Raw genomic sequence first — 25,732 nt, 5'->3', positions numbered from 1 at the left:
GATGAGGATCCCAAATTCCGGGATGAGACTCCAAGAATCCCAAATAAATCCCGGGATGGGAGGAGAATTCCAACCCCAAGTTCCGGGATGGGAATCACAAATCACTGGGATGGGATCGGGATGGAATCCAGGAATCCTAAATAATCCCAGGGATGGGAGGACGGAAATGTGGGAATCCCAAACCCAGGGATGGGATGAGAATTCCAAGCCCAAATCCCGGGATGAGACTCCAGGAATCCCAAATAAATCCCGGGATGGGAATTCCAATCCCAAACCCAAATATTGGGAATTTGGGATGGGATCAGGACGGAATCCGGGATCCCATCCAGGGATGAGACTCCAGGAATCCCAAATAAATCCATGGATGGGATGGGAATTCCAATCCCAGATCCAGGGATGGGAATTCCAAGCCCAGATCCATGGAAAAGATGAGGATCCCAAATAATCCCAGGGATGGGAATTCCAAACCCAAACCCATGGAAGGGATGAGAATTCCAAATCCTGGGATGAGAATTCCAAATAATCCCAGGGATGGGAATTCCAATCCCAAACCCATGGAAGGGATGAGAATTCCAAATCCCGGGATGAGAATCCCAATCCCAAATCCCAGGATGAGAATTCCAATCCCAAATAATCCCAGGATGGGAATTCCAATCCCAAATCCCGGGATGAGAATCCCAAATAATCCCAGGATGGGAATTCCAATCCCAAATAATCCCAGGATGGGAATTCCAATCCCAAACCCATGGAAGGGATGAGAATTCCAAATCCCAGGGATGGGAATTTCAATCCCAAATCCCAGGATGGGAATTCCAATCCCAAATCCCAGGATGGGAATTCCAATCCCAAATCCCAGGATGGGAATTCCAATCCCAAATCCCAGGATGGGAATTCCAATCCCAAATCCCAGGATGGAATTCCAATCCCAAATCCCAGGATGGGAATTCCAATCCCAAATCCCAGGATGGAATTCCGCAGGCGGGACCAGGCTCCCAACCCCCTCCCCCCAATCCCAACTTTTCCCCCCTCTGGAATTCCCCATCCCGGTTTTTCCCGGGATAAATTCCCGAGGTTCCCATCCCCCCCCCTCCCCCCCGTTTTTCCCAAGGGGAAGAAAATCGGGAATCTCCAGCAGGAAGTGCCAACTCTTTTTTAATGGAAACAACATTCCCGAGCCTCCGGAATCCCGGGATCCGCCCTCCTCTCTGGGAATCCCGGAATTCCTTCCGGAACATTCCTCAAATCCGGCTCCTCCCGGAGTTTTCCGGCTGGAAAAATCCCACAAAAAAAACCAAAACAAAACCCCAAAAAAAATCCCGGGAATTCCGCTCCCCTTCCCCCTCCCACCCCCACCCCCAGCATTCCAGGAATTCCGAAGTCGCTTCCATAAAAAAAACCCAAAAAAATTCCAAACAAACAAACAAAAAAAAATCGGGAAAAAAACGGAGGCAGAGCCAAAGTTCTGGATTGGATTCCAGTCCCAAATTCCGGGAATTCCGACGGGAGCCTCTTCCCGAGGTTCTGCTTCCGACGCCGGCGGAATTTTGGCCGTTCCCAGGCCGGAATTCCGAGGACGGATCCGGGATTTTGTGGGAAAAGGGGAGGCCGAAGAGTCAGAGCCGGGAATTTTGGGGTTGGTTTTTTTTTTGTTTTTTTTTTCGGGAATCTCCTGGAAAAATCCCAACGGATTTCACGGCAAAGGGAAGGAAAACGGCTCCGAATTCCGGGATTTCCGCGGGAATCGGCTCCTCCTGGAAAAGCAGCTGGAATTTTGGGATAATCCCGTCCTTTTCCGGCTTTTCCCGAGGTTTTCCGTGAATCCCGAGCCTCTGGATGGTCCCGGAAAGGCGGCTGGGAATTGTCTCAATCCCAAGGATTTCGGGAGCGTTGGATCGGGCTCCGCCATTCCCGGAATTCCCTCCTGGATTTTTTCCATCTCGGATCCCAAATTCCGTCGTGGGATTCCTGAATTCCATCCCGGGATTCCTGGAATTCCACCCGGGATTCCCGGAATTCCCTCCTGGATTTTTTCCATCTCGGATCCCAAATTCCGTCGTGGGATTCCTGAATTCCATCCGGGGATTCCCGGAATTCCACCCGGGATTCCCGGAATTCCGTCCGGGATTCTCCCAGATCCGAGGCCGGAGCCGCTCCCAGTCCTCTCCCGGCTCCGTCCCTTGGGAATTCCGAGCGATCCCTCGGATCCCGGGAAAAACTCGGGATTTAAGGATTGACGATTCCGGCTTTTCCAGAGGGTGGGATAAAAATCCACGGATCCGGCCCCTCCCCCACCCATTCCCCTCCCCCCCCCCAAAAAATCCCGGGATTGAAATTCCCAGGAATTGGCTCCAGCCATGATCGGAAAAAGTCGGGAATTTTCTGGAGAAACGGGGGAAAAAACGGGAAAGGCCTCGGTCGTGGTTTGGGAATATCCAAAGGATTCCTGGGAATTCCTCAAGTGAAGGGGGAAAAAAAGAAATCCTGGAATTTTTACAGGGAAGGGATCTTGGGAATCCCGGGAAAAAGGGAATTTTGGGAAGGGAGGAGATCCCAGAAAAAAGGGGAATTTTGGGAATGAGGAATTCTGGGATTGAGCAGGAAAAAAATCCCAGGAATTCCTCCCCTCTCCAAAAAAAAAAGTGGAATTTTTGGGAATGAGTTTCTCCTGGGAGCGAATCCCGGGAAAAATGGGAATTTTGGGAATGAGGGATTCCGGGATAGCACAGGGAATAAAACCTGGGAATTCCAGGAAAAACAGGAAATTCGGGATCTCACGGTGGGGGGAATAAAACCCGGGAACTCCAGGATCTCAGAGGGAATTTTGGGGATGAGGAACTCCAGGATCTCACAGGGAATAAAACCCAGGAATCCCGGGAAAACCGGGAATTTTGGGAATCAGCTTCTCCCTCTCCGCCAAAACCCCGCGACCCCAAAAACCGGGAAAGAGGCGAATCCCGAATAAATAGGGCGGATCCCGGGAATTCCCAGCGGGGCGGGGGAGGGGGGGGTGTGAAAAAAGCGGGAAGAGCCTGGGGAATTCCGGGAATTCCGGGAATTTTAAGTGTCCTCGGTCATGTCCTGGCTCCCGGTCCGGGCGATTTTCCGGGGCGGGGCCGAGTTCTCCCCCTCCAGCTCCCCCTGCTCCTGGTCCCGCTTCTTGGCCGCATTCTGGGGAGAGCCGGGAATTCCACAGGGACGGCCCGGAATTCCCGGAATTCCCAAATCCCAGAAATTCCACAGGGACAGCCCAGCGATCCCAGAATTCCCAGTGTCCCTGAATCCCAGCGTTCCCAAATCCCAGCGTCCCCCAACCCCAGCATTCCAGGAATTCCCAGTGTTCCCGAATCCCAGTATTGCAAGAATTCCCAATATTCCCAACTCCCAGTAGTCCCAAATTCCAGCATTCCCAAACCCAAGTATTGTAGGAATTCCTAGTATTCCCAAATTGCAGTATTCCAGGAATTCCCAATGTTCCCCAATCCCAGTATTCCCAGAATTCCCAGCGTTCTGACATCCCAGTATTCCCAAATCCCCACCTCCCAGATCAGAGCATTCCCAAATCCCAGCATTCCAGGAATTCCCAGCATTCCCAAATCCCAGCATTCCCAAATCCCAGCATTCCCAATCCCATCATTCCCAAATCCCAGCATTCCCAAATCCCAGCATTCCCAAATCCCAGCATTCCCAATCCCATCATTCCCAATCCCATCATTCCCAATCCCAGCATTCCAATCCCATCATTCCCAATCCCATCATTCCCAATCCCAGCATTCCCAATCCCATCATTCCCAAATCCCAGCATTCCCAAATCCCAGCATTCCCAAATCCCAGCATTCCCAACCCCAGCATTCCCAATCCCATCATTCCCAATCCCATCATTCCCAACCCCAGCATTCCCAATCCCATCATTCCCAACCCCAGCATTCCCAATCCCAGCATTCCCAATCCCATCATTCCCAACCCCAGCATTCCCAAATCCCATCATTCCCAACCCCAGCATTCCCAAATCCCATCATTCCAATCCCAGCATTCCCAAATCCCATAATTCCCAACCCCAGCATTCCCAATCCCATCATTCCCAACCCCAGCATTCCCAAATCCCATCATTCCAATCCCATCATTCCCAAATTCCATAATTCCCAACCCCAGCATTCCCAATCCCATAATTCCCAACCCCAGCATTCCCAATCCCATCATTCCCAACCCCATCATTCCCAATCCCAGCATTCCCAATCCCATCATTCCCAAATTCCATCATTCCCAATCCCAGCATTCCCAACCCCAGCATTCCCAACCCCAGCATTCCCAATCCCATCATTCCCAACCCCAGCATTCCCAATCCCAGCATTCCCAAATTCCATCATTCCCAATCCCAGCATTCCTGAATCCCAGCATTCCCAATCCCAGCATTCCCAATCCCATCATTCCCAATCCCATCATTCCAACCCCAGCATTCCCAATCCCATCATTCCAACCCCAGCATTCCCAACCCCATCATTCCCAATCCCAGCATTCCCAATCCCAGCATTCCCAATCCCATCATTCCCAATCCCATCATTCCCAAATTCCATCATTCCCAATCCCATCATTCCCAACCCCAGCATTCCCAATCCCATCATTCCCAATCCCAGCATTCCAACCCCAGCATTCCCAACCCCAGCATTCCCAATCCCAGCATTCCCAACCCCATCATTCCCAATCCCAGCATTCCCAATCCCATCATTCCCAACCCCAGCATTCCCAATCCCATCATTCCCAATCCCATCATTCCCAAATTCCATCATTCCCAATCCCATCATTCCCAACCCCAGCATTCCCAATCCCAGCATTCCCAATCCCAGCATTCCCAAATTCCAGCATTCCAAATCCCATCATTCCCAACCCCAGCATTCCCAATCCCAGCATTCCCAATCCCATCATTCCCAAATTCCATCATTCCCAATCCCAGCATTCCCAACCCCAGCATTCCCAACCCCAGCATTCCCAATCCCAGCATTCCCAAATTCCATCATTCCCAATCCCAGCATTCCTGAATCACATCATTCCCAACCCCATCATTCCCAATCCCAGCATTCCCAATCCCATCATTCCCAACCCCATCATTCCCAATCCCATCATTCCCAATCCCATCATTCCCAACCCCAGCATTCCCAACCCCATCATTCCCAATCCCATCATTCCCAATCCCATCATTCCCAACCCCAGCATTCCCAATCCCAGCATTCCCAACCCCATCATTCCCAACCCCAGCATTCCCAAATCCCATCATTCCCAACCCCATCATTCCCAACCCCAGCATTCCCAAATTCCCGAGCCAATCCCCCCCTCCCCCCCCTTTTCCCGAGCCAATCCCGGGATTTTCCCCAGCCCGGAATTCCCACCCCAACCATTCCAACCAATCCCGAATTCCCGGGAAAATAAGGAAGGGAAAAAAAAGCGGGAATTGCGCTCCCGGGCTTCACCTTTTTGTCCCACTGCTGGTGGAGGTAGCGCAGGAGGATGTTCGTCTTCTCTGTCACGATAACTGCCCGAATTCCCGGGAAAAACACGGAAAGAATTCCAGGTTTTTGGGGGATCCCGGGGGTTAAAGGGGGAGGGGAAAATCGGGGATTGATGGGGAGAAAGAAAGGGGAAAATGGGAATAAATCGAGGGGGAATTGGGGTAAATCGAGGGGAAAACTGGGAATAAATCCAGGGGAAATTGGGAATAAATCAAGGGAAAACTGGGAATAAATCCAGGGAAAACTGGGAATAAATAAGGGGAAAATTTGGAATAAATCCAGGGAAAATTGGGAATAAATCAAGGGAAAACTGGGAATAAATCAAGGGAAAACTGGGAATAAATCAAGGGAAAACTGGGAATAAATCCAGGGAAAATTGGGAATAAATCAAGGGAAAACTGGGAATAAATCAAGGGAAAACTGGGAATAAATAAGGGGAAAATTGGGAATAAATCCAGGGAAAACTGGGAATAAATCAAGGGAAAACTGGGAATAAATCCAGGGAAAACTGGGAATAAATCCAGGGAAAACTGGGAATAAATCCAGGGAAAACTGGGAATAAATAAGGGGAAAATTGGGAATAAATCAAGGGAAAACTGGGAATAAATCAAGAGAAAACTGGGAATAAATAAGGGGAAAATTGGGAATATATAAGGGGAAAATTGGGAATAAATCAAGGGAAAATTGGGAATAAATCAAGAGAAAACTGGGAATAAATAAGGGGAAAATTGGGAATAAATCCAGGGAAAATTTGGAATAAATAATGAGAAAAATGGGAATAAATCAAAGGAAAATTGGGAATAAATCAAGGCATTATTGAGAATAAATCAAGGGAAAACTGGGAATAAATAAGGGGAAAATTGGGAATAAATCCAGGGAAAATTGGGAATAAATCAAGGGGAAAGTTGGGATAAACAAGGGGAATGTTGGGAATAAATAAAGAGAAAAATGGGAATAAATCAAAGGAAAATTGGGAATAAATCAAGGCATTATTGAGAATAAATCAAGGGAAAACTGGGAATAAATAAGGGGAAAATTGGGAATAAATCCAGGGAAAATTGGGAATAAATCAAGGGGAAAGTTGGGATAAACAAGGGGAATGTTGGGAATAAATAATGAGAAAAATGGGAATAAATCCAAGGAAAATTGGGAATTAACAAAGGAAAAATTTGGGATAAATGAGGAGAGAATTGGGAATAAAGAAAAGAAAAAATCAGGAATAAGGTAAGAAAAGAAGTGGGAATGAAAAAGGGAAATTTGGGAATAAATGATGAGAAAGTGGGGAAGAAATAAAAGTAAAATTTGGAATAAAGAAGGGAAAAATTGGGAATTAAAAGGGGAAAATTTGGGATAAAGCGAGGGAAATTGGGATTTTGTGATTTCCCCAACCGAACCCGGAGAAAGTTCCGGAAAAACCCGGGATTTTCCCGGCAAACTCACTCTGTTCCGAGGGGAATTCTCTGGTGGGCAAATACACCGAGGGGCGGCGGTTCTGGAATGGGAATTCCAAGAGATCCGTCAGCAATGGGAACACCGGGATTGGGAATGCTGGGAGTGTTGGGAATGCTGGGAATGTTGGGATTTGGGAATGTTTGGATTGGGAATGCTGGGATTTGGGAATCCTGGGAATGCTGGGAAAGCTGGGATTTGGAATGGTGGGATCCAGGAATGCCAGGATTTGGGATGAGGAATGCTGGGATTCAGGAACACTGGGATGGGGGAATTCTGGGAACGCCAGGATTTGGGAATGTTGGGAATGTTGGGATTGGGGAAAACTGGGATTGGGAATTCTGGGATTTGGGAATGCTGGGAATGTTGGGATGAGGAATGCTGGGATTCAGGAACACTGGGATGGGGGAATTCTGGGAACGCCAGGATTTGGGAATGTTGGGACTGAGGAACCCCAGGATTCAGGAATGCCAAGATCTGGGAATGCTGGGATCTGGGAATTCCAGGATTGGGGAATTCCAGGATCGGGGAATTCCGGGATCGGGAGCACTCACGGAAGCCTTGCAGACGGAATCCGCATGGAATCTGCTGAAGTTGCTCTTGTTGTACACTGGGAGCCCCTTCAGGAAATCTGCCTGGAGAGGCAGAATTCCCAAAAAAACCCCTCAGGGAAGGAGCAGGGATAGGCCAGGGAATGCCGGCAGATCCCAGGGATTTGTGTCCATCCAAGCGACCCCCACATCCAGCCCCAGATTCCATGGATTGAGAGGAAAATTCCTGGGATTTGGGCGGCTCAAGGTTTTCCTTTCCCGGATAAAATTCCCAGACTGATCCCAGGGCTGAAATTCCCAACCCCTGGGAGACCTGGGAATGGTCCTGATCCAAACCCATGGAACAATTCCCATCCCAAAATCCCCAAGGGATCATCCCAGATGGGTTCAGATCCCTCAATTCCCATCCCAAAATCCCCAAGGGATCATCCCAGATGGGTTCAGATCCCTCAATTCCCATCCCAAAATCCCCAAGGGATCATCCCAGACGGGTTCAGATCCCTCAATTCCCATCCCAAAATCCCCAAGGGATCATCCCAGATGGGTTCAGATCCCTCAATTCCCATCCCAAAATCCCCAAGGGATCATCCCAGACGGGTTCAGATCCCTCAATTCCCATCCCAAAATCCCCAAGGGATCATCCCAGACGGGTTCAGATCCCTCAATTCCCATCCCAAAATCCCCAAGGGATCATCCCGTGGATGCTCCAATTCTTTCATTCCCAAAAAAACCTGAGGGTGGAAGAGCTGCCCAACCCCTCCCCCTCCCCCAAAACCGAGGGTGGGGAAGCCCCCAAATCCCACAGGGATCCCAAAATATTCCAACCCCCCCCCAAATATTCCAAGGGGGAACACCCAGTGCCCCTAAACCCCCTCAAAACAAATGGTTCGGTCCAACTTTAGGGTGACCCCTAAACCCCCCCCCAAAAAAAAAAAAGGTTTGGTCCCATTTTAGGGTGGCCCCCACCCATATTGGGGTGCTCCAGCCCCACCCTGACCCCGCGGGACCCCCCAGAACCCCCAAATCCTCGAACCAAACCCCTCCCTGCTCTTCCCCCTCACCCCAAATCCCCCGAACCCCTCCCTGCGCTTCCCCCTCACCCCAAATCCCCCAAACCCCTCCCTGCGCTTCCCCCTCACCCCAAATCCCCCGTCCTAAGGCTCCCCCTTACCCCCAAATCCCGTCCTGAGGCTCCCCTTACCCCAAATCCCCCCAGAGCACCAAACCCCTAAATACCCCCTCACCCCTAAATACCCCCTCACCCCAAACCTTACCCTGAGGCTCCCTTCACCTCAAATACCCCAAACCCTGTCCTGAGGCTTCCCTCACCCCAAATCCCCCGGAACCCCAAACCTCGCCCTGAACCTTCCCTCACCCCAAATCCCCGGAGCCCCTCACCCCAAACCCTCCTCACTCCTCACCCCAAACCCCCTGAACCCCTCATCCCCAAACCCTCCTCACCCCTCACCCCAAATCCCCTGAACCCCTCACCCCAAACCCCCTGAACCCCTCACCCCAAACCCTCATCACCCCTCACCCCAAATCCCCTGAACCCCTCACCCCAAACCCTCATCACCCCTCACCCCAAACCCTCCTCACCCCTCACCCCAAACCCCCTGAACCCCTCACCCCAAACCCTCATCACCCCTCACCCCAAACCCCCTGAACCCCTCACCCCAAACCCCCTGAACCCCTCACCCCAAACCCCCGGTGCCCCTCACCCCAAATCCCCGGACTCCTCATCCCAAACCCCCCTCACCCCAAACCCCCCAAACCCCCGGAGCCCCTCACCCCAAATCCCCCTCAGCCCCTCACCCCAAACCCCCGGAGCCCCTCACCCCTCAACTCCCGCTCCTCTCCCCCCTGAGGGCGGGAACCCCTCACCCCCCCCCACCCCCTCAGCCCCCTCAGCCGCACCACCCTCGCCCAGGCCGCGGCGGGCGCGGGCCCTACAGGCCAGAGGCGGCCGCGGTTCCGCCCTTGCGGGTACCGGGAAAGCCGCGGCCTGTGCGGCGGGACCCGGGAGCCGCGGCCGGGCCGCTGAGGCCGCCCCGGGGCCGCCATTGCGGCGGGGGTCTCACGTACCATCTTCACCGCCGCCAGCCGGGAGGAGCCGCCCCGGCCCGCCCACTGTCATGGCCGCCCGCCTAGTGAGCGCTGATTGGGCCGCACCGCGAAGCGCCGCGTTACTATTGGATACAGCGGCTGTCAATCAAGGTTAGGTTGAAAGCAGGAAGTGCCCTCGCGGAAGGGCGGGGCGGGCGCAGTGCGGGAGGACCCGGATGGGGAGCGGCGCGGGGCATGCTGGGAATTGTGGTTTGGACCTTCGCTAATTAAAATGCTGCTCATTAAACCGCGGCTCATTAGCGGCGCGGGGAGAAGGAGGAGAATTCCCTCCCTTTATCCCGTCGCGGAGGTGATGCTGGACTCAGGGAGGGCGGAGCAGCGAAGGGGCAGAGGCGCTGCTGAGTGCAGCCAACCTGAATTCCATCCTTAATTCCACATCCCGAATCCTCCCACCCTTCCCGAATTTCTGACCCTGGAACACGCCAGATTCCCCCTCCTCATCCTAATCCCGTCCTAATTAACGCAGGAACTTCCAGGCGACACGCTGGGATTTAAACACACCCCGCATTCCCACGTTTATAAACAAACAAAACCAAACTTGGAATAACCACACGGTTAAAAAAAACCGAGCATAATTTAACAACTGAAGCAGCAACCGCGTCCCAAACCCCTCAGAGGCGACAGGCACGGCAGGGCTGGGCAGCACCTCCACGGCTGGGCGGGATGATTCCCGAATTCCCGGAGAATTCCCGAGGCTCCCTCAGTGGCTGAGGGATTTCCTGCCCTTCAGCATCCGGCGCAGGATCACGGCGATCCCGCCGGCAGTTCGGATCCGCTTGATCCAGCCGTGAGTCTTCTTCCGCTTCCAGTTGTTGGGCTGGTACTCGTTCCCCCGGGATTTTCCACGGATTTGTTGGAAACTCCACGCAGGAAGCGGGATGCGGCGAAGAACGGAGGGGTTGGAAGTCTTGGGGAGAGGCTCCAGAGGGTTCGGGAGCAGCGGGAAGGGAAAACCTTGCAGCGGGGAAAAGCTTGGGGGGAAAAAAAATTAAAGCAGAAAAAGGAGTGAGGAGAGGGAAAGAAGGGATAAACTTGGAATTTTAAGGTTGGAATTTTAAGGTTGGAATTTCCCCTCCCGGTACCTGCGGCCCCCAGCCCGAGCCCACAGAGCTGCCAACGCCGCCATTTTGTTCCGCACGCCAACAACGCCGCTTCCCATTGGCTCCGTCCTCCCAGCCAATCACAGCCAGCGTTGCGCCGCAAGGGCTGATGGGGGTTGAAGTCCCTCTGGGGGTAGTGGCGGAGTTGCCATGGCAACGGCGCCACTGCGGCCTTGTCGCCTCGGGGGCTGTCGGCTGTCGCGACAGGCCCCAAAACCACTCCCAGAGCCTAAAAAGGCTCCCGGAGCGCTGGAGAGGGATTTTGGATAAGGGATAGGACACAGGGAATGGCTTCAAACTGGGAAAGGGGAACTGGGATGGGATTTGGGAAGGAATTCCCGGTTGGGAAGGTGGGGAGGGAATGGGATGGAATTCCCAGAGAAACCGGGGCTGCCTCATCCCTGGAGGTGCCCAAGGGCAGGCTGGAGCAGCCTGGGATAGCGGAATGTGAAAAACGAGGTGCACGGAATTTTTATAGTATTTAAAATTTAATTAAAAAGACAATTAGGAGGTAAAAATAAAATATACAGATCTGTCCGGGTGTCTCTGCATTCACCTCACTGACAAAGGATTGTCCCTTAAAAACAGAATCCTGCCACAAATTCATAAATTCTCATCCATATCCATAAATTCTCATTCAAATCCATAAATTCTCATTCAAATCCATAAATTCTCCTACATATTCAGGCATTCTTCTTAAGATTTTTGGGGTTCTTCTGTTTAGTATCCATAAATTCTCATTCAAATCCATGAATTCTCATCCATATCCATAAATTCTCATTCATATCCATAAATTCTCATTTATATCCATAAATTCTCATCCATATCCATAAATTCTCATTCAAATCCATAAATTCTCATTCAAATCCATAAATTCTCATCCATATTCAAACATTCTTTTTAGGATTTTTGGGGTTCTTCTGTTTAGTTTTTCTCTTGCCCCCTTCCCAATAGATCAATCTTCTTAGATCTATTGAGATTTACATTTTCTGATACCAGAAATTGAATAAATTCCTGCCCCAGAGTTCTGATCACTGCTGTCTTCATCTGGATCAGATAATTTACAAATGCACGAGTTTTCTAGCTACATATATAAATATATTATTTTTTTTTCTCAGTCTTTGGGTTATACAAACAAAAGCAGTTTTTATTTTAACAATATATATATTATATATTATTATATAATATAATTATATAATAATATATTATATATTATATATTATATTATTATATATAATTATATATATTATAATTATATCATATATTATTATATATTATATATTATATATTATATATTATATATTATATATTATATATTATATTATAATATATATAATATATATATTATTCCACTATTTCTAAATTTCATCAATAACAGAAATAAAGAAAACTCTATTAACACAACAAAAATTTCTCGTTCTTATGCACATAACGTTCATTTTAATATTTGCGAAAAGCAAAATATTAAATAATATTAAATAATATTAAATAAAATGTATCTACAACAGGAAGGTGCAAGATGGGGCGGGATGGGATTTAAACTCCTTTCGACCTGGCCTTGTCCTTGTCCCTGTCCCTTCCCTGTCCTTGTCCCTGTCCTTGTCCTGTTCCCATCCTTGTCCCATCCCTGTCCCATCCCTGTTCTTGTCCTGTTCCCATCCTTGTCCCTTCCTGTTCCTGTCCCTCCCTGTCCTTATCCATGTCCCCAACCCCTCCTGTCCCTTCTGTCCCCATCCCCATCCCTGTCCTCTCTGTCCCTGCTGTCCCCTCCTGTCCCTGTCCCTTTTGTATATCCCTGTCCCTGTCCCATCCCTGTCCCCATCCCTGTCCCCACCCCTGTTCCCATCCCTGTCCCCACCCCTGTCCACATCCCCTCCTGTCCCCTGTCCCCATTCCTGTCCCCTGTCCCCATTCCTGTCCCTGTCCCCATCCCTGTCCCCATCCCTGTCCCATCCCTGTCCCCACCCCTGTCCCATCCCTGTCCCCATCCTCTCCTGTCCCCTGTCCCCATTCCTGTCCCTGTCCCATCCCTGTCCCATCCCTGTCCCATCCCTGTCCCACCCCTGTCCCCATCCTCTCCTGTCCCCTCCTGTCCCTGTCCCCATCCCTGTCCTTATCAACCACTTATCAACCACTCCTGTCCCTTGTGTCCCCATCCCCATCCCTGTCCCATCCTCTCCTGTCCCCTCCTGTCCCCCTGTCCCCATCCCTGTCCCATCCTCTCCTGTCCCCTCCTGTCCCCTCCTGTCCCCTCCTGTCCCCCTGTCCCCATCCCTGTCCCATCCCTGTCCCCATCCCCTCCTGTCCCCTCCTGTCCCCTCCTGTCCCCTCCTGTCCCCCTGTCCCTCCCGCCGCTCCCATTGGCCCTTCCCGCTGTCCATCACGTCCTTGTCCCGCCCCCTCAGGAGGGATTTCGGGGCTTTCCATGGCGACAGCTCCAAGGACAAACCCCCCCGCGTCCCCATGGAGCGGGGGACAAGCGCCAAGGGCAGCAATTTCCGCAATTTCGGCAATTCCAGGAATTCCGGGAATTTTTTGGAGGGGGGCAAGCGCTGCTGAAGGCGTTTCCTCCCTCTCGCCCCTCCAAAACGCCTGGAAAAAATCGGGATTTTAACCTCCCACCGCTTCGTCCATCTCCTGCTCTGCTTTTCCATCGGGAATTCTGCGGAATTCCAGGATTTTATTATTTTTTTTTCCTATTTTTTTTTTTTTTTTTCTTTTTCCAGCCCGAAATCCTGACAGCCTTGGCCGATAAATGAGGTGAGCGGTGATTTTTTTTTTAATTTTTCCCCCTTTTCTGCGGTGCTGCGGGAATGTCCTGACGCCAAAGGTGCTGGAGGAGGAGGAGGAGGAGGAGGAGGGGGGAGGGAAATGACCCCAAAAAAAAAATAATTAAAAAATGCGGGAATTTTTTCCAATCGAGGGGAAAAAAAAAATAAATTAAAAATATAAAAAAATAATAAATAAAATTGATTTATTTCAATAAATTAAGCGGGGAGGGTTTGGATGTTGAGGAGGGTTGGAATAACCTGGATTTCTCCAGGTGCGCCGAGGGAGGGAGGAGGGAAAGGAAAAGGAGAGGGGGGAGGGGGATGGGATTTATCCTGGAAATCCCAAGTTAAGGAAAAGCTTGGCTCGTGATGCAACGGCGGGGAAGGATTGCTGCGGGAGGGTCCCAAATCCCCTCGGAATTTCGGCTGGAATTTCGGGAAAAGATGCCCGTGGTGGGGGGAGAGGCTGGGCTGATTCCAGTGCCTGGTTCCAAAGGCTGATTCCAAACCCAATCTCAAACCTGGGTTCCAAACATGATCCCAAACCCCGATCCCAAACCCTGATCCCAAACCCCGATCCCAAACCCCGATCCCACACCTGGATTCCAAACCCCAATCCCAAACCCCAATCCTAATCCCAAACCCAAACCTGGGTTCCAAACCCAATCCCAAACCCCGATCCCAAACTCCAATCCCAAACCCAATCCCAAACCCTGATCCCAAACCCCGATCCCAAACCCCGATCCCAAACCCCGATCCCAAACCCAATCCCAAACCCCGATCCCAAACCCTGATCCCAAACCCTGATCCCAAACCCCGATCCCAAACCCCGATCCCAAACCCCAATCCCAAACCCCGATCCCAAACCCCGATCCCAAACCCCAGTCCCAAACCCTGATCCCAAACCCCGATCCCAAACCCCGATCCCAAACCCAATCCCAAACCCCGATCCCAAACCCCGATCCCAAACCCTGATCCCAAACCCCGATCCCAAACCCAATCCCAAACCCAATCCCAAACCCCGATCCCAAACCCCGATCCCAAACCCCGATCCCAACCCCTGATCCCTTTCCCAACCCTGTGGCATCCCCAATGGCAGGATCCCACGGCAGGATCCCTTTGGCCGGATCCCAATGACAGGATCCTCACAGGAGGATCCCACGGCAGAACCCCTCAGCCAGATCCCTCTGGCTCCCAGATCCCTCAGCTGGATCCCTCTGGCTCCAGGATCCCTCAGATGGATCCCTCTGGCTCCGGGATCCCTCAGATGGATCCCTCTGGCTCCCAGATCCCTCAGGTGGATCCCTCTGGCTCCCAGATCCCTCAGATGGATCCCTCTGGCTACAGGATCCCTCAGATGGATCCCTCTGGCTCCAGGATCCCTCGGCCTGATCCCTCTGGCTCCGGGATCCCTCTGATGGATCCCTCTGGCTCCGGGATCCCTCGGCCTGATCCCTCTGTCAGGATCCTGAGGTCAGATCCCTCAGCCAAATCCCTTTGGCTCCTGGATCCCTCGGCTGGATCCCTCAGCTGGATCCCGAGGTCAGATCCCTGTGCTGAATCCCATTGGCTCCTGGATTCCCCAGCCAGGTCCCTCCGACAGGATCCTTCTGGCAGATCCCTCAGCCGGATCCCTCTGGCTCCTGGATCCCTCTGGTGGATCCCTCTGTTGGATCCCTCTGGCTCCAGGATCCCTCTGTTGGATCCCTCTGTTGGATCCCTCTGTTGGATCCCTCTGTTGGATCCCTCTGGCTCTAGGATCCCTCTGTTGGATCCCTCTGGTGGATCCCTCTGTTGGATCCCTCTGTTGGATCCCTCTGGCTCCAGGATCCCTCTGTTGGATCCCTCTGTTGGATCCCTCTGTTGAATCCCTCTGTTGGATCCCTCTGGTGGATCCCTCTGGTGGATCCCTCTGGCAGATCCCAGCCTCACGTAACGCTCCGGATTCCCGCGATCCCGCCGGCAGCCGGGATAATCCCCCCATGGCCGTTCCCATGGCAACCGGCAGCATTCCCGCCTTCCCGCGGGATCCTTCGGTAGGGGGAGACGGGAATCCGGGAATCTGGGAATCTGGGGATCTGGGGATCTGGGGATCCGGAAATCCGGGAATCCGGGAATCCAGGAATCCGGGAATCTGGGAATCCGGGAGTCCGGGAATCCGGGAATCCGGGAATCTGGGGATCCGGGAATCCGGGAGTCCGGGAATCTGGGGATCCGGGAATCCGGGAGTCCGGGAATCCAGGAATCCGGGAATCTGGGAATCCGGGAATCTGGGGATCCGGGAATCCGGGAATCTGGGAATCTGGGGATCCGGGAATCTGGGAGTCCGGGAATCTGGGAATCCAGGAATCCGGGAATCTGGGAATCTGGGGATCCGGGAATCTGGGGATCCGGGAATCTGGGGATCTAGGGATCCGGGGATCCGGGAATCCGGGAATCCGGGAGTCCAGGAATCCAGGAATCCGTGAATCCAGGAATCTGGGAGTCCGGGAATCTGGGAATCCAGGAATCCGGGAATCTGGGAATCCGGGAATCCGGGAATCCGGGAATCTGGGAATCTGGGAATCTGGGAGTCTGGGAATCTGGGGATCCGGGAATCTGTGAATCTGTGAATCCAGAAACCGGGAATCCAGGAATCCGGGAACCCAAGAATCTGGGAATCTGGGAATCTGTGAATCCGGGAATCTGGAAATCTGGGAATCCGGGAATCCAGGAATCCAGGAACCCAAGAATCTGGGAATCCAGTAATCTGGGAATCCGGGAATCCGGGAATCCTTCACTTCCCGACCCCGGGAACCAGGCCTGGGATGGAGCTGGATCCCCGGAATCTCCAATTCCCGCCAGGATTTATCCCTGGAAGTGCCAGAGAGGTTGGATTTTGCGATTCCAGAGGGATTTTCCAGCCTTAATTCCGTAATTCCAGGAGGGTTTCTTTGGATATCCACCAGGATCTCCAACCTGGGCGGATCCAGCTGCTGGAATCGGGGCTGAATCCCTGTTTTCCACAGATTTTCCGTGTTTCTCCACATTTGTCCACGTTTTCCCAAGTTTTCCCATGTTTTTCCCAAGTTTTCCCATGTTTATCCACATTTTTTCCATTTTTTCCCTCACGTTTTCCCACGTGTTTTCCCACATTTTCTCCCTTTTTCCCCCACATTTCCCGCACATTTTTCCCACGTTTTTCCACACATTTTTTCTCACCTTTCCCCCATTTTTCCCACCTTTCCCCTGTTTTTCCCACCTTTTCCTCCCATTTTTTCCCACTTTTTCCCCATTTTTCCCATCTCTCCCCCCATTTTTCCCACTTTTTCCCACTTTTCCCCCCATTTTCCCCACCTTTCCCCCATTTCCCCCCACATTTTCCCACACATTTTTACCACCTCTCCTCCCATTTTTCCCACCTTTTCCTCCCATTTTTCCCACTTTTTCCCCCATTTTTCCCATGCAATTTCCCCCATTTTTCCCCCTTTCCCCTCCATTTTTCCCATGCAATTTCCCCCATTTTTCCCACTTTTCCCCCCATTTTCCCCACTTTTCCCCCCATTTTTCCCATGCAATTTCCCCCATTTTTCCCACTTTTTCCCCCATTTTTCCCATCTTTCCCCCATTTTCCCTACTTTTCCCCCCATTTTTCCCATGCAATTTCCCCCATTTTTCCCATGCAATTTCCCCCATTTTTCCCACTTTTCCCCCCATTTTTCCCCCTTTTCCCCCCATTTTTCCCATGCAATTTCCCCCATTTTTCCCATTTTTTCCCCACTTTTTCCCACCTTTTCCCACTTTTCCCTCCTTCCCCAGGGATCACCATGCTGACCAGCATCACCGACGGCTTCCTCTGCTGCCTCCTGGGCAAGACCCCCAACGCCGTGGCCCCCCTGGACAGCGTTGAATCCAGCGACGGCTTCACCTTCCTGGAGGTGAAACCCGGCCGAATCCTCCGGATCCGCCACGACGTTCCCAACCGCCCGGAATTCCCTCCGGAACCGGAGGAACCGGCCGAGCGCGGCGCCGTGCGCTGCAAGCGCCGCATCACGCTCTACCGCAACGGGCAACTCCTGATCGAGAACCTCCCCGACGCCGCTCCCCAAAACCCCGATCCCAACGCCGAGCAGGAAAACTCGGATCCCTCCGGGATCCCGGCGGCGACGCCCGGGAAGCGTCGGAAGCGCAAACCCAAGAAGGTGGTGACGGTGGATTGCGAGAAGCGCATCACCGGCTGCAAGGGCGCGCACGGCGACGTGGTGATCTTCTTCATCCACGGCGTGGGCGGCTCCTTGGACATCTGGAAGGAGCAGCTGGAATTCTTTTCCAAGCTGGGATACGAGGTGGTGGCGCCGGATTTGGCGGGGCACGGCTGCAGCTCGGCGCCGCCCGTGGCCGCCGCCTACACCTTCTACGCCTTGGCCGAGGACATGAGGGTGGTGTTCAAGCGCTACGCCAAGAAAAGGAACATCCTGGTCGGGCATTCCTACGGGTAAAAGGATGGGATCGGGATGGGGAACATCCCGGGAAACGCAAATCCCGCGGTTTAGGGGCTCGCGTTCTTTCTACGCCGTTTATTTCCCGTTTATTTGCCGTTTTTGTCACATTTTTGTCTCATTTTTATCCCATTTTTATCTCATTTTTATCTTGTTTTTATCCTGTTTTTATATCCCATTTATATCCCATTTATCCCATTTTTATCCAATTTTTATCCCGCTTATCCCATTTATATCCCACTTATCCTCTTTTTATCCAATATATGCCATTTCTATCCCATATTTATCCCACTTATCCCATTTTTATCCTGTTTTTATCCATTTTTGTCCAATTTTTATTCCATTTATCCCATTTATATCCCATTTACCCCATTTTTACCCCATTTTTCCCATTTTCCCCCCATTTTTCCCATTTTCCCCCCATTTATTCCGTTTTTACCCCATTTATCCCATTTTTATCCCATTTTTACCCCATTTATCCCATTTTCACCCCATTTATCCCATTTTCACCCCATTTATCCCATTTTCACCCCTTTTTTCCCATTTCCACCCCATTTTTATCCCATTTTCCCCCCATTTTTATCCCATTTTTACCCCATTTTTTTCCCATTTCCACCCCATTTTTTCACATTTCCACCCCATTTTTCTCATTTTCCCCCCGTTTTTCCCATTTCCCTCCGTTTTTCCCATTTCCACCCTGTTTTTCCCGTTTCCACCCCGTTTTTCCCATTTTCTTCCCGTTTTTCCCATTTCCACCCTGTTTTTCCCATTTTTACCCCATTTTCCCCATTTTCACCCCATTTATCCCATTTTCACCCCATTTTTTTCCCATTTCCACCCCGTTTTTCCCATTTCCACCCTGTTTTTCCCATTTTCCCCCCATTTTTCCCACTTCCACCCCGTTTTTATCCCATTTCCACCCCGTTTTTCCCATTTTCACCCCATTTTTTTCCCGTTTTCACCCCATTTATCCCATTTCCACCCTGTTTTTCCCATTTCCATCCCATTTTTCCCATTTCCACCCCATTTTTCCCGTTTTCACCCCGTTTTTCCCATTTTCCCCCCGTTTTTCCCATTTCCACCCCGTTTTACCCCATTTCCACCCCGTTTTTCCCATTTCCCCCCGTTTTTCCCATTTCCCCCCGTTTTTCCCGTTTCCACCCCATTTTTTTCCCGTTTTCCCCCGTTTTTCCCATTTCCCCCTGTTTTTCCCATTTCCCCCCGTTTTTCCCGTTTCCGCCCCGTTTTTCCCGTTTCCGCCCCGTTTTTCCCATTTTCCCCCCGTTTTTCCCATTTCCACCCTGTTTTTCCCGTTTCCACCCCGTTTTTCCCATTTTCTTCCCGTTTTTCCCATTTCCACCCTGTTTTTCCCATTTTTACCCCATTTTCCCCATTTTCACCCCATTTATCCCATTTTCACCCCATTTTTTTCCCATTTCCACCCCATTTTTCCCATTTCCACCCCGTTTTTTCCATTTTCCCCCCATTTTTCCCACTTCCACCCCGTTTTTATCCCATTTCCACCCCGTTTTTCCCATTTTCACCCCATTTTTTTCCCGTTTTCACCCCATTTATCCCATTTCCACCCTGTTTTTCCCATTTCCATCCCATTTTTCCCATTTCCACCCCATTTTTCCCGTTTTCACCCCGTTTTTCCCATTTTCCCCCCGTTTTTCCCATTTCCACCCCGTTTTACCCCATTTCCACCCCGTTTTTCCCATTTCCCCCCGTTTTTCCCATTTCCCCCCGTTTTTCCCGTTTCCACCCCATTTTTTTCCCGTTTTCCCCCGTTTTTCCCATTTCCCCCTGTTTTTCCCATTTCCCCCCGTTTTTCCCGTTTCCGCCCCGTTTTTCCCGTTTCCGCCCCGTTTTTCCCATTTTCCCCCCGTTTTTCCCATTTCCACCCTGTTTTTCCCGTTTCCACCCCGTTTTTCCCATTTTCTTCCCGTTTTTCCCATTTCCACCCTGTTTTTCCCATTTTTACCCCATTTTCCCCATTTTCACCCCATTTATCCCATTTTCACCCCATTTTTTTCCCATTTCCACCCCATTTTTCCCATTTCCACCCCGTTTTTTCCATTTTCCCCCCCGTTTTTCCCATTTCCCCCCCGTTTTTCCCGTTTCCACCCCGTTTTTCCCATTTTCCCCCCGTTTTTATCCCGTTTCCACCCCATTTTTCCCATTTCCACCCCATTTTTATCCCATTTTCCCCCCGTTTTTCCCATTTTCCCCCCGTTTTTCCCATTTTCCCCCCGTTTTTCCCATTTTCCCCCCGTTTTTCCCGTTTCCCCCCCGTTTTTCCCGTTTCCCCCCCGTTTTTCCGGCACTCGGAGCCCCGGGGTGCCCGGGGTGCCCCCGGTGTCCGGCTGATCCCGGAGAGGGACGGGAAGGGCAGGGACGGGAAATCCGCAAATCGGATAAAGCCGGGATTAGGGATCCCTGCTGGGGGAGAGGAACGGAGGAGGAGCCGGAACCGGATCGGAACCGGGCGGGATCGGATCGGAACCGGGCGGGATCGGATCGGAACCGGGCGGGATCGGATCTGATCTGGGTGGGATTGGATCGGAACCAGGCGGGATTGGATCGGAACCGGGCGGGATTGGATCGGAACCGGGCGGGATTGGATCGGAACCGGGCGGGATTGGATCGGAACCAGGCGGGATTGGATCTGATCCGGGTGGGATTGGATCAGAACCGGGCGGGATTGGATCAGAACCGGGTGGGATTGGATCGGAACCGGGCGGGATTGGATCTGATCCGGGTGGGATTGGATCAGAACCGGGCGGGATTGGATCGGATCTGAGCGGGATTAGATCAGAACTGTGTGGAATTGGATTGGATCCGGGTGGGATTGGATCAGAACCGGGTGGGATTGGATCAGAACTGGGTGGAATTGGATTGGATCCGGGTGGGATTGGATCAGAACCGGGTGGGATTGGATCAGATCTGAGCGGGATTGGATCAGAACCGGGTGGGATTGGATCGGATCTGAGCGGGATTGGATCAGAACTGGGTGGGATTGGATCGGGGGGACAGGGATGGGGACAGGGACAGGGACAAGGATGGGGACAGGAACAAGGATGGGGACAGGGACAGGGATGGGGACAGGGACAGGGACAGGGACAGGGACAGGGATGGGGACAGGGACAGGGATGGGGACAGGGACAGGGATGGGGACAGGGACAGGGATGGGGACAGGGACAGGGACAGGGACAGGGACAGGGATGGGGACAGGGACAGGGATGGGGACAGGGACAGGGACAGGGACAGGGACACCTCCAGCTGTCCCAGGGTGCTCCAAGGGACAGTGCCAGGGCTGGCACAGGGACATGGGACAGGGATGTGGGACACCAGGACACGGGACAGGGACACCAGGACACGGGACAGGGACACCAGGACACAAGGAGGGACATGGGAACACCAGGACACGGGACAGGGACACAGCACAGGGCCACCTCCACCCACCCCGCTCCAATCCCCATCCATCCCAGGCCTGGCTCAGCCCGGGGGGGGCTTCCCGTGCCCCCCTTCCCCCCGTCACGGTGTCCCCGTGTCCCCGTGTCCCCTCAGGGTGTCCTTCTGCACCTTCCTGGCGCACGAGTACCCGGAGCTGGTGCACAAGGTGATCATGATCAACGGCGGTGGCCCCACGGCGCTGGAGCCCAGCCTGTGCTCCATCTTCAACCTGCCGCCCTGCGTGCTGCACTGCCTGGCGCCCTGCCTGGCCTGGAGCTTCCTCAGGTGTGTCCGGGGGGGTTTTGGGGTGCCCAGGGGGGTTTTGGGGTGTCTGAGGGGGTTTTGGGGTGTCTGGGAGGTTCTGGGGTGCCCAGGGAGGTTCTGGTGCTCCATCTTCAACCTGCCGCCCTGCGTGCTGCACTGCCTGGCGCCCTGCCTGGCCTGGAGCTTCCTCAGGTGTGTCTGGGGGGTTCTGGGGTGTCTGAGGGGGTTTTGGGGTGTCTGGGGGGTTTTGGGGTGTCTGAGGGGGTTTTGGGGTGTCTGAGGGGGTTTTGGGGTGTCTGGAGGGGTTCTGGTGCTCCATCTTCAACCTGCCGCCCTGCGTGCTGCACTGCCTGGCGCCCTGCCTGGCCTGGAGCTTCCTCAGGTGTGTCCGGGGGGTTCTGGGGTGCCCAGGGGGGTTTTGGGGTGCCCAGGGGGGTTTTGGGGTGTCTGAGGGGGTTTTGGGGTGTCTGAGGGGGTTTTGGGGTGTCTGAGGGGGTTTTGGGGTGCCCAGGGGGGTTCTGGTGCTCCATCTTCAACCTGTGTGCTGCACTGCCTGGCGCCCTGCCTGGCCTGGAGCTTCCTCAGGTGTGTCCGGGGGTTTTTGGGGTGTCTGGGGGGGTTTTGGGGTGCCCAGGGGGGTTTTGGGGTGTCTGACGGGGTTCTGGGGTACCTGAGGGGGTTCTGGTGCTCCATCTTCAACCTGCGTGCTGCACTGCCTGGCGCCCTGCCTGGCCTGGAGCTTCCTCAGGTGTGTCTGGGGGGTTCTGGGGTGTCTGAGGGGGTTTTGGGGTGTCTGAGGGGTTTTGGGGTGCCCAGGGAGGTTCTGGGGTGCCCAGGGGGGTTCTGGTGCTCCATCTTCAACCTGCCGCCCTGCGTGCTGCACTGCCTGGCGCCCTGCCTGGCCTGGAGCTTCCTCAGGTGTGTCCGGGGGGTTTTGGGGTGCCCAGGGGGGTTTTGGGGTGTCTGAGGGGGTTTTGGGGTGTCTGAGGGGGTTTTGGGGTGTCTGGAGGGGTTCTGGTGCTCCATCTTCAACCTGCCGCCCTGCGTGCTGCACTGCCTGGCGCCCTGCCTGGCCTGGAGCTTCCTCAGGTGTGTCTGGGGGGTTCTGGGGTGTCTGAGGGGGTTTTGGGGTGTCTGGGGGGTTTTGGGGTGTCTGAGGGGGTTTTGGGGTGTCTGAGGGGGTTTTGGGGTGTCTGGGGGGTTTTGGGGTGTCTGAGGGGGTTTTGGGGTGTCTGAGGGGGTTTTGGGGTGTCTGGAGGGGTTCTGGTGCTCCATCTTCAACCTGCCGCCCTGCGTGCTGCACTGCCTGGCGCCCTGCCTGGCCTGGAGCTTCCTCAGGTGTGTCCGGGGGTTTTTGGGGTGCCCAGGGGGGTTTTGGGGTGTCTGGAGGGGTTCTGGTGCTCCATCTTCAACCTGTGTGCTGCACTGCCTGGCGCCCTGCCTGGCCTGGAGCTTCCTCAGGTGTGCCCAGGGGGTTTTGGGGTGCCCAGGGGGGTTTTGGGGTGTCTGAGGGGTTTTGGGGTGTCTGGAGGGGTTCTGGTGCTCCATCTTCAACCTGCCGCCCTGCGTGCTGCACTGCCTGGCGCCCTGCCTGGCCTGGAGCTTCCTCAGGTGTGTCCGGGGGTTTTTGGGGTGTCTGAGGGGTTTTTGGGGTGTCTGAGGGGGTTTTGGGGTGTCTGGGGGGGTTTTGGGGTGCCCAGGGGGGTTCTGGTGCTCCATCTTCAACCTGTGTGCTGCACTGCCTGGCGCCCTGCCTGGCCTGGAGCTTCCTCAGGTGTGTCCGGGGGGTTTTGGGGTGTCTGGGGGGGTTTTGGGGTGTCTGGGGGGTTTTGGGGTGTCTGAGGGGGTTTTGGGGTGTCTGAGGGGGTTTTGGGGTGCCTGAGGGGGTTCTGGTGCTCCATCTTCAACCTGTGTGCTGCACTGCCTGGCGCCCTGCCTGGCCTGGAGCTTCCTCAGGTGTGCCCAGGGGGTTTTGGGGTGCCCAGGGGGGTTTTGGGGTGTCTGAGGGGATTCTGGGGTACCTGGAGGGGTTCTTTGATAGCCATGGGGGTCCTGTGGCCACCCACAGGGCTCCTGTGACACCCAGGGGGCTCCTGTGACACCCACGAGGGTCCTGTGACACCCAGGGGTCTCCCAGCACTGCCACTCCAGGGGAGGGGACAGGGGGTGGCTTTTGGGGGTCGCTGGGGTCTTGCCGAACCCCTCAGGAACCTCAGGAACCGCCGCTCTGAGCCCCCACCACCCTCACCTCCCCTTCCCCAAACCCACCACCCCTCACCCACCCTAAAACCCCCCAAAAAACCCCCAAAAACCCCAAAAAACCCCAAAAAACCCCAAAAACCCCCCCAAAAAACCCCAAAAAAACCCAAAAAAAACCCCAAAAAAACCCCCAAAAAAACCCCAAAAAACTCCAAAAACCCCCAAAAAATCCCCAAAAACCTCCAAATACCTCAAAAAAAACCCCAAAAAAACCCCCAAAAACCCCAAAAAAACCCCAAAAAACCCCCCAAAAACCCCAAAAACAAAATATCTCCAAAAACCCCAAAAAATAAAAAACCAAACCCCCAAACCCAAAAAAACCCAAAAAACCCCCCAAAACCCCCCAAAAAAACCCCAAAAAACTAAAAACCCCCAAAAAAAAAACCCCAAAAAAACCCCAAAAAACCCCCCCCAAAAAACCCCAAAAAACCCCCCCAAAAAAACAAAAAAAAAACCCAAAAAACCCAAAAAACCCCAAAAAACTCAAAAAAACCCTCAAAAAACTCAAAAACCCCCCAAAACCCCCCAAAAACTCCAAAAACCCAAAAAACCCAAAAAACCCAAAAAACCCCAAAAAACCTGAAAAAACCCCAAAAAACCCCCAAAAAACCCAAAAAACCCCAAAAACCCCAAAAAAACCCCAAAAAACACCAAAAAACCTCCAAAAATCCTCAAAAACCCCAAAAAACCCAAAAAACCCCCAAAAACCTCAAAAAAACCCCAAAAAAACCCCCCAAAAAACCCCCCAAAAAACCTCCAAAAAACCCCAAAAAAACCCAAAAAAACCCCCCAAAAAACCCCAAAAAACCTCCAAAAAAACCCCAAAAAACCTCCAAAAAACCCCCCAAAACCTCCAAAAAACCCAAAAAAAACCCCAAAAAAACCCCAAAAAACCCCAAAAAAACCCCAAAAAACCCCCCAAAAAACCCCCAAAAAACCTCAAAAAAACCCCCCAAAAAAACCCCAAAAAACCTCAAAAAAACCCCCCAAAAAACCCCAAAAAACCCCCAAAAAACGCCCAAAAACCCCCCCAAAAAACCCCAAAAAACCTCCTAAAGACCCCAAAAAACCCCAAAAAACCCCAAAAAACCCCCAAAAGACCCCCCAAAAAACCTCAAAAAAAACCCCAAAAAACCTCCAAAAAATCAAAAAAAAAACCCCAAAAAACCCCCAAAAAACCCCCAAAAAAACCCCAAAAAACCCCAAAAAAACCCCAAAAAACACCAAAAAACCTCCAAAAAACCTCCAAAAAACCTCCAAAAAACCCCCAAAAAACCCCAAAAAAACCCAAAAAAACCCCCCAAAAAACCCCCAAAAACACCAAAAAACCTCCAAAAAGCCTCCAAAAAACCCCCCAAAAAAACCCAAAAAACCTCAAAAAACCCCCAAAAAACCCCCAAAAAACCCCCAAAAAACCTCAAAAAAACCCCAAAAAACCTCAAAAAAAAACCCCAAAAAACCTCCATAAAACCCCCAAAAACCTCAAAAAAACCCCCAAAAAACCCAAAAAAAACCCCCAAAAAACCCCAAAAAACCCCCAAAAAACACCCAAAAAACCTCCAAAAAACCCCCAAAAAACCTCAAAAGAAAAACCAAAAAACCTCCAAAAAAACCCCAAAAAAACCCCCCAAAAAAACCCAAAAAACCTCAAAAAAAACCCCAAAAAACCTCAAAAAAACCCCCCAAAAATCTCCAAAAACCCCCAAAAAACCCCAAAAAACCTCCAAAAAACCCCCCAAAACCTCCAAAAAACCCCAAAAAAACCCAAAAAAAACC

General features: G+C 52.4%; 3 protein-coding genes across 3 annotated transcripts in view; 1 reads left to right on the top strand and 2 right to left on the bottom strand.

Moving 5' to 3' along the window:
- Positions 1 to 1,135: 1,135 nt before the first annotated feature.
- Positions 1,136 to 9,715, bottom strand: DDA1 (DET1 and DDB1 associated 1). Its single transcript, XM_086862625.1, has 5 exons — positions 9,587 to 9,715; positions 7,505 to 7,585; positions 6,942 to 6,993; positions 5,463 to 5,524; positions 1,136 to 3,168 (listed from the first exon to the last, which is right to left on the bottom strand). The coding sequence occupies exons 1-5, from the start codon at positions 9,587 to 9,589 to the stop codon at positions 3,058 to 3,060; spliced, it is 309 nt and encodes a 102-aa protein (XP_086718751.1). The 5' UTR covers positions 9,590 to 9,715; the 3' UTR covers positions 1,136 to 3,057.
- A 403-nt stretch (positions 9,716 to 10,118) lies between these two features.
- MRPL34 (mitochondrial ribosomal protein L34) lies at positions 10,119 to 10,791 on the bottom strand. Its single transcript, XM_023917811.2, has 2 exons — positions 10,711 to 10,791; positions 10,119 to 10,599 (listed from the first exon to the last, which is right to left on the bottom strand). Exons 1-2 carry the CDS (start codon positions 10,785 to 10,787, stop codon positions 10,329 to 10,331), a joined length of 348 nt encoding a protein of 115 aa, XP_023773579.2. The 5' UTR covers positions 10,788 to 10,791; the 3' UTR covers positions 10,119 to 10,328.
- A 2,312-nt stretch (positions 10,792 to 13,103) lies between these two features.
- The window catches only part of ABHD8 (abhydrolase domain containing 8), a 13,610-nt gene continuing 981 nt past the window's right edge, over positions 13,104 to 25,732 (top strand). Inside the window, exons 1-3 of the mRNA XM_086862343.1 lie at positions 13,104 to 13,488; positions 17,298 to 17,973; positions 21,548 to 21,732. Of these exons, the coding sequence (XP_086718469.1) occupies positions 17,306 to 17,973; positions 21,548 to 21,732 (853 nt within the window). The 5' untranslated portion in view covers positions 13,104 to 13,488; positions 17,298 to 17,305. The remainder of the gene's footprint in view (positions 13,489 to 17,297; positions 17,974 to 21,547; positions 21,733 to 25,732) is intronic.

This window comes from Cyanistes caeruleus, chromosome 25 (assembly GCF_971803275.1).
Source record: "Cyanistes caeruleus chromosome 25, bCyaCae1.hap1.1, whole genome shotgun sequence".
In the NCBI taxonomy this organism is placed as follows: domain Eukaryota; kingdom Metazoa; phylum Chordata; class Aves; order Passeriformes; family Paridae; genus Cyanistes; species Cyanistes caeruleus.
The sequence above is the reverse complement of the archived record's forward strand: the minus strand, read 5'-3'. Positions and strand labels throughout refer to the sequence as shown.

Bases quoted from the DNA above. Each gene is read 5' to 3' on its own strand.
- DDA1 (XM_086862625.1), bottom strand. The intron at 6,994-7,504 runs GTGAGTGCTCCC...TTCCCATTCCAG, and splicing joins ATTCCGTCTGCAAGGCTTCC to AACCGCCGCCCCTCGGTGTA. The intron at 5,525-6,941 runs GTGAGTTTGCCG...GAATTCGGGCAG, and splicing joins AGAATTCCCCTCGGAACAGA to TTATCGTGACAGAGAAGACG.
- MRPL34 (XM_023917811.2), bottom strand. From the start codon at position 10,787: ATGGGAAGCGGCGTTGTTGGCGTGCGGAACAAAATGGCGGCGTTGGCA. The intron at 10,600-10,710 runs GTACCGGGAGGG...TTTCCCCCCAAG, and splicing joins GCTCGGGCTGGGGGCCGCAG to CTTTTCCCCGCTGCAAGGTT.